This window comes from Podarcis erhardii (assembly GCF_964252035.2).
Source record: "Podarcis erhardii genome assembly, chromosome: 3".
In the NCBI taxonomy this organism is placed as follows: domain Eukaryota; kingdom Metazoa; phylum Chordata; class Lepidosauria; order Squamata; family Lacertidae; genus Podarcis; species Podarcis erhardii.
In genome coordinates, this window is record NC_138507.1 from 59,285,797 (window position 1) to 59,299,215 (window position 13,419).

The window sequence follows — 13,419 nt, forward strand, 5'->3', positions numbered from 1 at the left end:
TATATCTAGGACCCACCTTATTTTCTTGTTGTAAGTTATTTTAAACTGTTTTTAAAATTGTGTTTCAATTGTTGCAACTTACCCTGGAACCTTAGGGTGAAGGGTAGGTAAAAAATTTAAATCATCATCACCACCACAATAATATTATGCTTGGATATATTTGACCCATTTGTTAGTATGAAGTCATTCAGCTGCTTCACATGCAAATAAGCCTGAGATGAGGAAGGACATTGGTATAATGTCTACGGATGTCACAAAGACACTGACATCCATCTAAAGCAAAGTGCAATTCCACTATGCAGTTCTGAAGGGCCATTTGGGAACTGTCTCCCAGATTAAAAGTTTCATTTTCTTTGAGCAATTGCTTGTGTTTCCTTCCTTTCCTATAGTACAGTGTTTGAATTACCGGTTTGGGGGAGAACACCCTTCTGCTGCCTTCCTTACAGCTAAGGGGAGCATGACTTGTTTAGAATTGGGGGGGTTCAGTAAATGGGGATAATGGATTTCACAAAATTTCATAATTTGAGCACTGTGGTGTACCTCACTTGCCCATGCTGGGAAAATGCTTCAGAATAAGGCGGATAGATAAAAAGCAGTGTGCATGTATATGTGTCAAATCTCACAGGCCCAATAAACAAATCAGGGTAATTATACAACATGTGCTATTTAATTCAAGGGACCACTTCGCTGCAGACAAATGTGCCCTCAAAGTCACATACTGAAGACTAGGTTTGTTGCTCTTTCTGCTTTCTGGGGGATGAGTTTTTACTAATTAAACCGGTGAACTCCACACCATCCTCTTATACTTTCAGTGATATATGGGTAAGACTTAATGCTGTCCTATAACTTTCTATTTGCATTAAGAATAGCTGTAATTTTGGGCTTAGCTTCACTTCCACATTTTCTTGTGCATTAAACATACAAACATTATTATATTGCAATGGAAGCAGCTCTGTGGCTAAGACAAGTGGCTTTATAAAACTTGATCATTATATTGATAATAAAATCAAGACAATTTTTTATGCCAGTAGAAAATTTAGCACAGAAATTTTACCTTAATTGAACCAAATTTCAGAAATTTCTGACCAATCTTAAATTTCAGCAAGGCAATACAACAAGGCTATGAAATTATGGGTAGGAACAAAGACCCAGAATGGGTTTCTCAAAAACAAGTCATGCCAGATGAATCTCATTTCTTTCTCTTTTTTTGGATAGAGTTACAAGGTTGGTGGATCGGGGAATGCAGTGGACTTAAGTGCATCTTGCTCTCTGTAAGAGTTTTGACCAAGTCCCGTGATATTCTTGCAGAGAAGTTGGTAAAATGTGGGCTGGACGTGGTACCTATTAGGTGGATTTGTAGCTGGTTGACTGACGAAACCCAAATAGTGCTCACTAATGGTTCCTCATCACCCAGGAAAAAAGTGACAAGTGGGGTACCACATGGTTCTGTCCCAGGTCAGTTGTTGTTCAATGTCTTTATAGGTGACTTGGATGAAGGAATGCCACAGAAGATAGAGTTGTGATTCAAGATTACCTTAACAGATTGGAGAACTGGGCCCAAACAAAATTAATTTCAACAGGGACAAATGTAAGGTTCTGCAGTTAGGCAGGAATATAAGATGGCTTGCCAGTAGTACATGCAAAAAGCATATAGGGGTCTTAATAGACCACAAGCTGAACATGAGTCCACAGTGTGATTCAGCAACAAAAAAAAAGCTAGTGCTATTCTAGGCTGCATCAACAGAAGTATAGTGTCGAGCTCAAGGGAAGTAATAGTACTGCCCTATTCTGGGCACCACAATTTAAGAAGGATGCTGTATTAACAATCTGGAACATGTGCAGATGAGGGTGACCAAGATAATGAAGGGTCTGGTAACCAAGCCTTATGAGGAATAGTTGAGAGAGCTGGGTACATTTGGCCTGAATAAAAGGAGACTGAGAGGAGATATGATAACCTCCTTCAGAAATCCAAAGGACTGTCACAGGGAAGATGAATCAAGCTTGTTTTCTCCTCTTCTGGAGGGCAGGACCCGAACCAATGGATTCAAGTTACAACAAAGGAGAATCTGACTAAACATTGGAAAGAGCTTTCTGGTGATAAGAGCAGTTTTATTGACTAAAAATAGTTATTTCTATACAAAACAAGAAAGCACCTGGATTATGACAGTGTACAGAATTTTGATCTACTTAAAACTGCATGCTAGCGTTGGCGCACACATCCATGTGCATTTTCATAAAGCAACATAGGCACTGAAAAAATGCATTTCAGAAATTATCCAGAACTGGATAAATAAAGTTGTCTTTGAACAGGTAGTAAGCCAAACTTTGTCCAACACAAACCATCAAAATTAGGCCTGAACCTGTAAATAATACAAGAATATGTTAGGTTAGTATTAGGAGCAGCTCGCAAGAATTTTAAAATACCTGTTTTGCAATGGGAAGCAGCAATGTTTTGAGATGCATATATTTGGTTGGGCTATGTTTCAGGGGTTTTTATTTTACAGAGCAGACAAGTAAGAAGGGGGAATATGATAGAGGGGTATAGAATTATGCAGTGTGGATAAAGTGACTAGAGAAAAGTTTTTCCTTCCTCTTTCTTAATACTAGAATTTAGGGCAATCCAAAGAAGCTGAATGTTGGAAGGAAGTACTTTTTCACACAGTGATGACCACCGGCTTAGATGGCTTTCAAAGAAGATTGGACAAATTCATGAAGAATAAGGCTGTCCGTGGCTACCAGCCACATTAACAATGTTCTGCCTCCACTGCTAGAGGCAATATGTCTCTGAATGCTGGTTGCTGGCTCTCACAGGTGGGGAGAATGCTCACAGTTAGTCACTGTGAGAACACAGTGCTGAGCTAGATGGGCTTTTGGCCTGATCTGACAGGGTCTTTTTTATTTCCTATGCATTATAGCTGTGCTATTTTGGATAATTAAATCATAACCATTTAACTCATACCTAAAGCTGCCCACCAGTGCAATGTCAGCGGGAATTCGGACATAACTGCAAAACGAAAAGTTACATTTTAGGATTAATGTCAACATGACAAAAATTACAATATTATGTCAAACAACACCGTAAAACCACAGTCACTCACACCCCAGTGCTAGAAACTGAGATATGAAAGCCAGGAGCTAAATGGCACCTTAAGCCTAGGTTATGCGCACTACAAGGTAGGTGCGCTTTTTTATAACAAGAATACAAAGCTGAAAACGAATGAACTGCAGCTAAAATATTATGTTCATTTTTCACATGGGGAAGCTGAAAAGGGTCCTCATTTCCTTCCACTCTGAAATTTTAATCTGAAATCTTAGGCGCAATACTGCACCAAGTGCTCAGAAACTGCTCGTGCTAGTGAAATTCTGTCGCAAAATGCGCCTAGAACAATGGGAGTTTCGAACACTGCCACACCCCACTAGACATATGTAACATCAGCTGTGCAGCAGGTAAAGGCACAAAGGAACAATCAGGAGGTTAAAGTGGGCTCCTGGTAGTTCATTTACAAGTGTGGCTCACTGCCCAGCAGTGCAAAATCAGCAGGAATTGGCTTGTTCACACTAGGAAGTTCCCATCAGGAATTTCCAAATGCAGCAGAGGGGTCTCATCATCAGAGTTGATCAGCTTATCAATGCTGTCAGTGTGAGCCCGTCGGAAGTCAATTTGCAACGCTGTCTTGGATTCAAACTACATCTGAAAACAGAATTTTCCCTCTGCAGATAGCGCCAGGCTCAGGGTTGCTTGCAGTGAGCATCCTCGGAACAATCCTGCGAAGAAGGCTAAGCAGGAAGAACCTAATGGCTGACCGAGTGGAACTTTGGCAAGAGCTCAAGACACAGAAGCAAGGAAGGACAAGCTAATAATCCAAGTAGTCCTTGTAAAGCCAAAAGCATCACTTAAAAAAAACTGGGGTAGTTGTTTTAAATCAACAATACTTCTTTTTCTGTGGATTTATTAACTAAACAGCATACGTACCAGCCGCAGTTATGGTGATGTGAATGACTGTAACAGTCACCGCATAATCCCAAACCCATTCTTCTACAACCAAGACAAAGAGCAGTCCAGAGATGAGATAAGTTATTTCCAGTGACACTAGAAGAACTAAACAAACAGAAAATGAGTTACAGTAGTGGATGGGAAGTTGTATCCTATGGCTGCTGCTAGTCCCAAAACTGATAAATTATCCACTGCTTGGCAGTTGTATTTATCCTCAGCTGCAGGCTCAGTTTGCTAAGCATTCTTTGCAATTAAGGAGGCATACAGAGTTGCTATGGGAGACACGTATCTCTTTCATTCAGGGCCAGCTCTATCATTAGGGAGTAGTAAGCAGACGTTCCAGGCAGTAGACAGCAGAAGGCAGGGAAATGGCCTGTGGGCCCCCTAAGCCAGGCTGCTGTCCTTAGGTTTGGTGGAAGATGCTGTTCCAGAGCCAGTGTTGAAGTAACATCTGGCTACCTGTCTTGGCTTTTGTACATGGTCTAGGCGGAGACGCCATCTTGTCCCTTGCCTCAGGTAGAAAAAAAGTCTTGCATTAGCCCTGCTTTAATTTATGTGTATGCTTTGATTGGGGAGTCTGAATTCTAGCCACATGCTTGCACAATGAAATAATTCCCATGTGCTGCCTGTATCGATCTGGAAGTGGAAATCCTTAGCAACATTTTTAAAGGGATTTTGGATTTCCTCTGGTGATCCTCTTAACACCTTACACACCTTGCCACATGTCTGCAAGACTGCCTTTTCAGCCTCACCATCTAAGATAATAGCAAAGTAAATACTACCAGGAGGTCACCTTTACTTTCAATCCAAAAGTTTGGAAGATGATGCTTTTCAAGGAAGGAGGTATGGTACAAAACAAAACAATCCTGAGGCAGCAGGATATCTTGAATTTTCTATGGATGCTGTACGCCTCAAAGGGGAACAGAAAGATACACTACACACCACATGACTTCTCAATAACTTAGGATGGCTGACAGTTTGCATATGAACAAATTTTTGCAGACAGATTTCATTGTGACATTTTAAACACCATTAATACGTTTTTAAAGTACTTATTGTTCTGAATGTGGCAGATTTTCATAATTGCCGCTGTAATTTCCCCCGCAAAAGTATTTACTGTAGTCTCCTGCCTGCCATGAACAAGATCCCATTATGCACTAAATTAAAGTAGTTTATGGGTACTTATTGTTGCTTAGACCAGCAGTAACCTCATGAAGGAAATGAACTTAAAAATTTACACAGTTAAATGTTGCCTTGAGCAGTTGGTTCTCTATCAAGACCGAAAGACAATCCACCTTATCCTTCAAGGAGCTGATCCTTCATCAGCCAAAATTAATAGTAAACATCCACTGACTTTAACAAAGACAAAGAGGTTTTTGAGCGATTAAATAAGATCCATAGTCTTTTTATATCCATTCTCTTACTCTCTGCCATAACTGCAATAAGATCTATGAAAAGGTAAGCAATAATACTTTCCTGATATTAATTCAGGAGTGTCCCTCTAATTTATTACACAGACCTTCAGCAGCTGCTCTGGTCATTACTGTAATTAATCTACTGCTCTTCTGCAGATAACCCTGGTCTTAACTGGCTTTCTTTACCCACACCAGCATTCAGGAAACCCTAGAGACCAGGAGATGGGAAGGAATCGAGGGCTCTGTGCTTAGTTTCACAATCCAGTCATTTCACCTCTCTTTCCTCCTCCTCGTTTAGTCTCTAGGATTTGGGGGAAGAAGGAGAAGCAAGGAAACCTGCCATCCCACCATCCCATCCAACTAATTCTACTGAAGCTGGCTCACATGATTTGCATGAAGAATGAGACAATGCATGGTCAGAAGTAAGAGCTCTTTTACAGTGGAACAGACTACCTCGAAAAGTAGTGGGCTATCTGTCATCGGAGGTTTATAAGCAGAGGTTGAATGGCCGTATGTCAGGGATTCTTTAGCTGTGATTCCTGCATTGCAGGGAGTTGGGACCCTTGGGGTCTCTTCCAATGCTACAATTCTAAGATTAAGGCAGGTAAGGCCACCAACTTGCTGAAGCTAAAACATGTCAGGGTCTGGTCAGCATGTGGATAGGGAGCTTCTAGGGTTCCATGAGGGAACAAAGGAGGGATATAAATGATAGACAATAAGTAGGAAGTGTTAAAGTCTCAAAAGTGGACTTGTGGTTCTGCTTCTGTGAATGGGAAACGCCCTAGCTTCCAAGCTAGTAACATTTGCGGGCAATACCAGATGGTGCCACTCAAACTCCCTCCAGCTGAGTCGCTGCTACATGCTAAGATGGAGACAGAGAGGCTGTCATGGCACAAATCCAATCCAGTGCTCCAGTGGAAACAATCCAGTTCATTCACCTCACTGTCCTCTCGCCCTTCCTCTTCTCTCTGCCGTGGCATGCTGTAACAACTCAACTGGATAGAGGTCAGATAAGCAGTGCAGCCCCACCATGTCATTCGCTACTTTCTGCAGCGTACCAGCTCCCCTTTGTGTAATATATGTTGAATCAAGGACAGACTAGGCAGTATGAGGAATTCATGACTGCTGCTAGTAAACAAAGCCCTGACTGCCATCATGCACAAAGTCCCTCACTCCTTAGCTCAATTTCATTGGCTGGCATGTGGTGATGGTGGGGACCGGGACTCTGAGTTCAGTGAAGGCACATGTTTACACCAAGTGTTACAAGGGACACAGAATGTCTTATCTCAACCTTGAGGTAAAAATAAACCCATTTAAATTGAGCCATTTCCTCAAAAACCTTAAACTTCTTTTACTTTTTAAAAAAATTAGGATATACTCATAAAAATCTTGAATGGCTTAAAATCATTATATATATATATAGATATATCTAGATATAGATATATATATCACTTTCTATTATATGCTTCTGCTCTGAGATATAGATAAAATTATATTATCTGGTTTTGGCTACACAACTATGAAAGGTAAAAAAAAACCCTGCTCTTCAAAAACAAGTTTATATAAAAGTGGAATTTGTCTATAATAATCACCATTTTCCTGAGTTGCACGTGGTCAACCCTATTTGCATTATGACTAGATTGGCAATCCCAAAATGATTAGCTGCTGTATTCAGGAATCCACAACAACTTAGTGATGTTGCTTTAAAACTTGGCACAAATGCTAGAAAGCGGTGCTGTTGGTTATTGGAAAAGTGTGGCATGGGTGCAGTATTGTAAAAGACCTGTGGGCTGGAGAGAGGATCTATAGACTAGAATGCTATAATAATCTAGAAAATACAAGTGGGTAAGCAGAGGTCTAGAGTGATGGAATGCTCATATTAGTGCAGTATGTGAGCAACTAGCACAGAGAGGTAAATGAAGAGAATGAAGCTGCACATTTGTGAGTGCCATATTAACATAGATGCTGGTAGAAGCTGACAAAAGACCTCAGGGCCACTGTTGATGCTGCACTGGTTAATTTTGCCATGAAGCACTAATTGGGGAGCTGACACGCCAATTAGGAGGGTTACAACTACTTTAACATTTATCTCTGTTCTGCGATCTGCCAAGACAGATGACTTGAGTACTAAAGCACAACATATGTAGATGCAAGCTCAGTTGCTCCCCTATTAACTGCTGGCTTCATCATCTTCATAATGGGGTCCTGCTCCAACCCCCTGGCATCTTTTCTGTCTAGACACATTTCCCTCAGTGGAACACCCATTTGAAATGAGGCCCTGAGGGGCCAAGTAGGGCACACTGTTTGCCCCAGTGACTCCATCTGAGGATAACCACCTCAGGGAGAGGAGAAAGAAGGAGGGTGCTCTGAATTCCAAAGCCTCCTAGTACAGGAAAAAAACAATCTACCGTAACTGCTTCCAATATGCTTCAGAATATTTAAAAGGTATAGGACCATGACTTTTGGTTGGGAGGTAGAAAACCTAATTTAAGATGGACCACAAAAACCACTTCCCCCACACTTTGAGGTGAGACCCATAAGAAGAGTGGTCTTGGGACTGCTCAATAGCTGTCACTCTGTCAGGTCTAAAAGAGCCAGAAATCTACAGCTCTCTGTGTTGCAGCCCTGTTTGGTGAGTTACAATGGCTTTAGCAGGGTGGTGAAGTCTTTCTACCTGGCTCTTGGGACACTCCCCAGGCCAGCTACACACTCTCTTTCTAGGCTAAACCCCTCACTAAAGGTAAAGGGACCCCTGACCATTAGGTCCAGTCGTGACCGACTCTGGGGTTGCAGTGCTCATCTCGCTTTATTGGCTGAGGGAGCCGGCGTACAGCTTCCAGGTCATGTGGCCAGCATGACTAAGCCGCTTCTGGCAAACCAGAGCAGCACACGGAAACGCCGTTTACCTTCCTGCCAGAGCGGTACCTATTTATCTCCTTGCAGTTTGACGTGCTTTTGAACTGCTAGGTTGGCAGGAGCAGGGACCGAGCAACGGGAGCTCACCCCGTCATGGGGATTCGAACTGCTGACCTTCTGATCGGCAAGTCCTAGGCTCTGTGGTTTAACCCACAGCGCCACCTGCACTTCTACTTGTACTACTTGTACCACTTGTACTACTTGTGCTTCATATCCTCTTTGGGTGTTTTTTCCTGGCTGGAATGTGTCCTTGTTACAATTATTCTTGCCTGTCTGGATAGAGAGGGGTGTGAGAGTGTGTTTAGAAACTAGCCCACTGTACAAACTTAAAATGTGCAGTTTTTTCTGGCCTAACCAGAGGACTGCCCAAAAGGCAATGTGACCTTTAGACTGAGAAAGTTTGCCACATGTAGCCCAGACCCTCCAAGTGTCCTTATTTTCCAGGGATATCCCTAATTTAGAGAAGCCATCTCAGTTTCTGATTTGATCCCACTTTTCCTTAGGATGTCCCTATTTTCATTGGAGAAATGTTGGAGAATAGGGAGTTATCCGACCTCCGAGCTGTCTGAAGGCAATCCTGTACAGGGAAGTTTTTAAAAAATGTTTAATGTTTTCTTATATATGTTGGAAGCTGGCCAGAGTGGCTGGGGCAACCCAGTAAGATGTGTGGGGTATAAATATTAAAATTATCATTATGGAATGGGGCATCCCTATTTTCATCGGAGAAATGTTGGGGGGGGGGGGTATCGTAGCCTACAGATGTTGCAGTCTTCCCTAGACACTACAAGCTGTGGTGCTCTTACGCTCCAGAGTAATTCTGCCTGCCAGGAGGGCCATTGGCACCTCCTGACATACAGGGATTGTAAAGGCTTCAGAATCAGATTGACAAAGTGCTGATTCTATTATCCAGCTACCAGCTTGTGATTTCCTGGCCTTGGACTTCTGGTTTCCAACTTTCTTCAAGTGCTAGTTTCAGTTCCTTTTACCCAAGCCTTTTAAAAATGGTCTCAACAAGTGTTTGGAGGCAGGAGGGCCTCAGAAAAAGATGCTTGCCCAAAGCCATCATGCAAATTCATATTTAAATCTCTGTTATTGCTTGCCGGGGGGCAGGGAGGACCCAGTATATGCTAGAACATCATATCATTAAGACTGAGATGAGATTTGTATACAATAAGTCACTTATTACAATTACACATGGCCAAGTAACTAAATCACCTCCCTGAATGTTATTTTAATCTAAAAGCAAATCAGTAGGATATCTCCTCACATTTTCTGTTTCCCTAAGTGTTTGAGATGTTTCTCAAAACAATTTACATTTTAAAAGGTTTCATTCATAGCGATTTAGCTTTCGTTTAAGGAAAAAAGACCATAAAATAACTAAAATGTATGTATTTAATGTAAATCACTCTCTTTTAGCCCAGAAGGGGAGCCATAATAGCTTTATAAAGAATCACAGCCAAGACGATTCACAGCTTATACAGCAACAGGAATCCACAACCAATCCTAGCTATTTGATTAGTATATCTGAATGATACATGTGCTTTCATATACCTGCTTTTCACATTCACGCTTCACATTTCACGCTTAACAAGTTCAGGTGTGAGGAACTTGTGGCCTTCCATATGTTGCTGCACTTCAACTCCCATCATGCCTGGCGTTCGGCCATACTGGTTAGGGCTGACAGGGCTTGGGAGTCCAGAAACATCTGGAGGACTGCTGGTTCCCCATCCCTGGTGTGCATGAATAGAATCTTGGGTGTATGCCTTCAGAAATGGGAACCTCCAGACCCACAATGTTCAGAACCCTATTTCCTTTATTCATCTTTTTGTGGGCCTGAACCCCTTGCTTTGGGATATGTTCTTTTGTTTTGCATGACAGGAATATTTCCATATGAACTAGGAATGCTGAGTAATTGTGAGATGTGTTAACAATATTATCAGGGCTAGCTCTGGGTGGGCATCTCAAATAGGGTCTCAAATGTGAATGCCCCCAACTGAAAAGTCATACATACAGACCTCTGGAATCACAGTGCTGGAGAAGGCATCGTAGGTCATCAAGAAATCTGCAGCTAAGGAATCCCCAACATGTGGCTTTGCAGCCTCTGCTTGAAGACCTCTCCATTCTCCACCTCAGTAACTGGTTCCACTGTCAAACTGCTATGTACTTTAGTACTTCACTAAACTTTTTTTTTAATGATTTCAACTGTTTTTAGTTGTTTTATTGTTGCTGCGTCTGCCACCCTGGGCTCCTTCAGGAGGGTGGGATATAAATTGAATAAATAAATACCATTGACTTGAAATTAGTAATGCCATACAATATGAAATTATGAAACTATGAAGCAGATATGGGGAAACCTCAGGCTCAGGAGTAAAATGCAGGCCTGATGGTCTTACTGCGTGGCCCACACAATTTCCCCCAGACTACACAGTCCCAAGCCAAACCTCTCACGAGCCCTGCTTTACACCTTCCTTGAGTGTTTTTGCCAGGCTGAAATGTGTCCTTGAGCTCTTATAATGTCTTTTCCTTGTGTGTGTGGAGGATAGAGGGCTGTGTGTACAAACTACTCTACTGTACAGAGGTAAAATTCACATTTGTTTCTTTCCTCACTTTTGCCTATGGCCCACAGAAGGATTCCCTGAAGTGAATTTGGCCCTCAGTCAGGCTGAAAAGGTTTCCCCAACCCCGCTATAAGATGATACTATCTGTATAATACTTAAACTTCATTAAAAAAAATTCAAGTGTTTGAAGTATTTCAATAGAGAAACCATCTAAGAATAAGACCAGTTTAAGAATAAGGACTTCAAGGAAGAACATTTACCTAAATAATATGAGTGAATCCATGATGGGCTGGTCTTGAAGTCAAATGGTGCCAGTCCATCCAACATCTGCAGCCTGTGAAGAGTTGGACAATTTTAAAGTTTATCCCAGTACAAGAAGCTTCTGATACTAAATCAGGCAAATCATTGTGCATGTGTGCTGATTTCCTAAATGCTTTTAATGTCTTGCTAAGGCAATTTTAGCTAATTGTTCTACTTTTCACAGTAGATGTTTTAAAAGCCATTATGTATTTTACAGTGAATTCAAGAATCCACTCTGTATGCTTATATGGACACATTTAGCTACCATACAATGTTTTACTATGCTAAAGAATTCCACCGAAAGTATCTGAGGCCATGTTTGAGCAAAATGTTGTCAGCATTGCACTACATCTGTAGTCACATAGTCACTCACTCATTCATTCATTCATTCATGATTATTCCTACCTGAATGCTGTGAAACAAAAGCATAGGACCGCATAATACACTGAGTAGAATATGATCACACATAGTAGGAGATTGAGCAAAACAATCTGTAAAGGAAAAATGACATGAAGCTCGCTTTCAAGTTACCCAGAAAAAAATAACTCAGCAGTAAGACACCTTACCCTAAACTATTACTAATACTATTAATATTATTATTATTACTTTAGTACATTTATGTCCCTCTTTTTTGCCTATAATGCAACTCAAGGCCATCTGCATAGGAATTCCAAGCAACCTCATATCCAAGCACTGACCAGACCTAAACCTGCTTACCTCTCAGATCATTCCCTAGATTCTATGATCTTGCAAGCAACACTATGAGGTAAATCCCCATTAGTGCCATTTTCCGTAAAGGTATTGAGACTGTGAGAAATTGTGCAATTACAGACGTCAGTTTACTAAATGTCAGTTTACTACAATAAACTCTTGGTAAGCTTGTCCATTTTGAACATTTGAATATTACCTTATCCTACTTGCCTGGATTTCTGATGAAGCAAAAACATGTGCTGGATTTTCATCCCTGTTTGCTAGGGCAACACAAGCTGATGGGAAACTGCGTGCACAGCTTGTTAAGCTACCACTTTGTAGGACTCAATGACTCATTCTTGTGCTCATGGCTGAACAGAGTCTGGAGCCAAGGCCCAAATCCCACAACAACAATTTGTTCTCCATCCACCTCATCTCATGTTTGCAAACTTCATGCAGCAGACCAAATAAACTCTAGTTGTCACCACACTAGAAATGTTACAGTTACTTGAAGAGAATCCTGTATACGATAATAAAACGTATGTGAAAGATTTAAAGAATGAACTCTCTATAACTTGATGCCAAAAGGCTATTTTAGCTTAAGGTTACCAGTCGTCCCCGGATTTTCAAATCAGTCCCCTGACAAAATCCATCTATTTAGTAGGAAGTTGAAAAGTGTCCCCGGAATCATTGAAAAAAAATCTGGTAACCTTATTTTAGCTGGTGGCCAAATGCTCTGGTCCTGATCCAAGACATCACTTAATCTCAGGGTGATTAGTAAGCCTATATGTCAGGCATAGGCAAACTCGGCCTTCCAGATGTTTTGTGACTACAATTCCCATCATCCCTGACCACTGGTCCTGTTAGCTAGGGATCATGGGAGTTGTAGGCCAAAAACATCTGGAGCACCGAGTTTGCCTATGCCTGCTGTTAGGTTGGGGGCGAACATAGCAGACGACACAGCGATTTCTCCAGAGCAGCTCTTTATTTGTAAGCTGGACAGAACTGAACAGCAAACAGCTCAGCCGGCCTGCTTTTATAGGCAGCCGGCTGTCAACATTGTAGCAACAATAACCCAGGGTTTCCCGCCTAAAATAACTAATGTGGACCTGAGTGAAAACTATCTACAGTATCCCCCTGCTGGCCCAGGGTGAGAACTTCAGTACATAACACCCCTCCCCACCGAGATAAGGCGTTAGTTACAATCGTAATGGTTTCCTTATATACAGCACTACACGTAATGGTTCAATTAGGCACAAAAGCATTTCCCATACTTAGACCAACAGTCATACATGTCCAACAACATAGTCCTTTAAATAAGTTGGGCGCTTGGAAACTCTGCCAGACCGCCGGGGACTGGTAGCCAAGTCCGGGGGGCCACACAATTCTTGCTGAGGCTGTGGTGCAACCCTAGGTGGCATTGAAACCAAATCCCCTGGATCCACTGCTGTGGGTGGAGCCTCCGCAAGTGGAGTGGTCTGAGTCTGTGGTAAGTCTGGCAGACCCTCTGAAGCGGCTTGGTTCGGCTCCACGCTGGCAGTTTGCG

At 41.9% G+C, this 13,419-nt stretch overlaps 1 protein-coding gene across 1 annotated transcript in view; it reads right to left on the minus strand.

The window, feature by feature from the left end:
* Positions 1-2,156: 2,156 nt before the first annotated feature.
* Positions 2,157-13,419, minus strand: part of TMEM244 (transmembrane protein 244) — a 31,077-nt gene continuing 19,814 nt past the window's right edge. Inside the window, exons 2-6 of the mRNA XM_081856271.1 lie at positions 11,589-11,674; positions 11,144-11,217; positions 3,974-4,099; positions 2,960-3,004; positions 2,157-2,360 (exon numbers count right to left, since the gene is read on the minus strand). Of these exons, the coding sequence (XP_081712397.1) occupies positions 2,266-2,360; positions 2,960-3,004; positions 3,974-4,099; positions 11,144-11,217; positions 11,589-11,674 (426 nt within the window). The 3' untranslated portion in view covers positions 2,157-2,265. The remainder of the gene's footprint in view (positions 2,361-2,959; positions 3,005-3,973; positions 4,100-11,143; positions 11,218-11,588; positions 11,675-13,419) is intronic.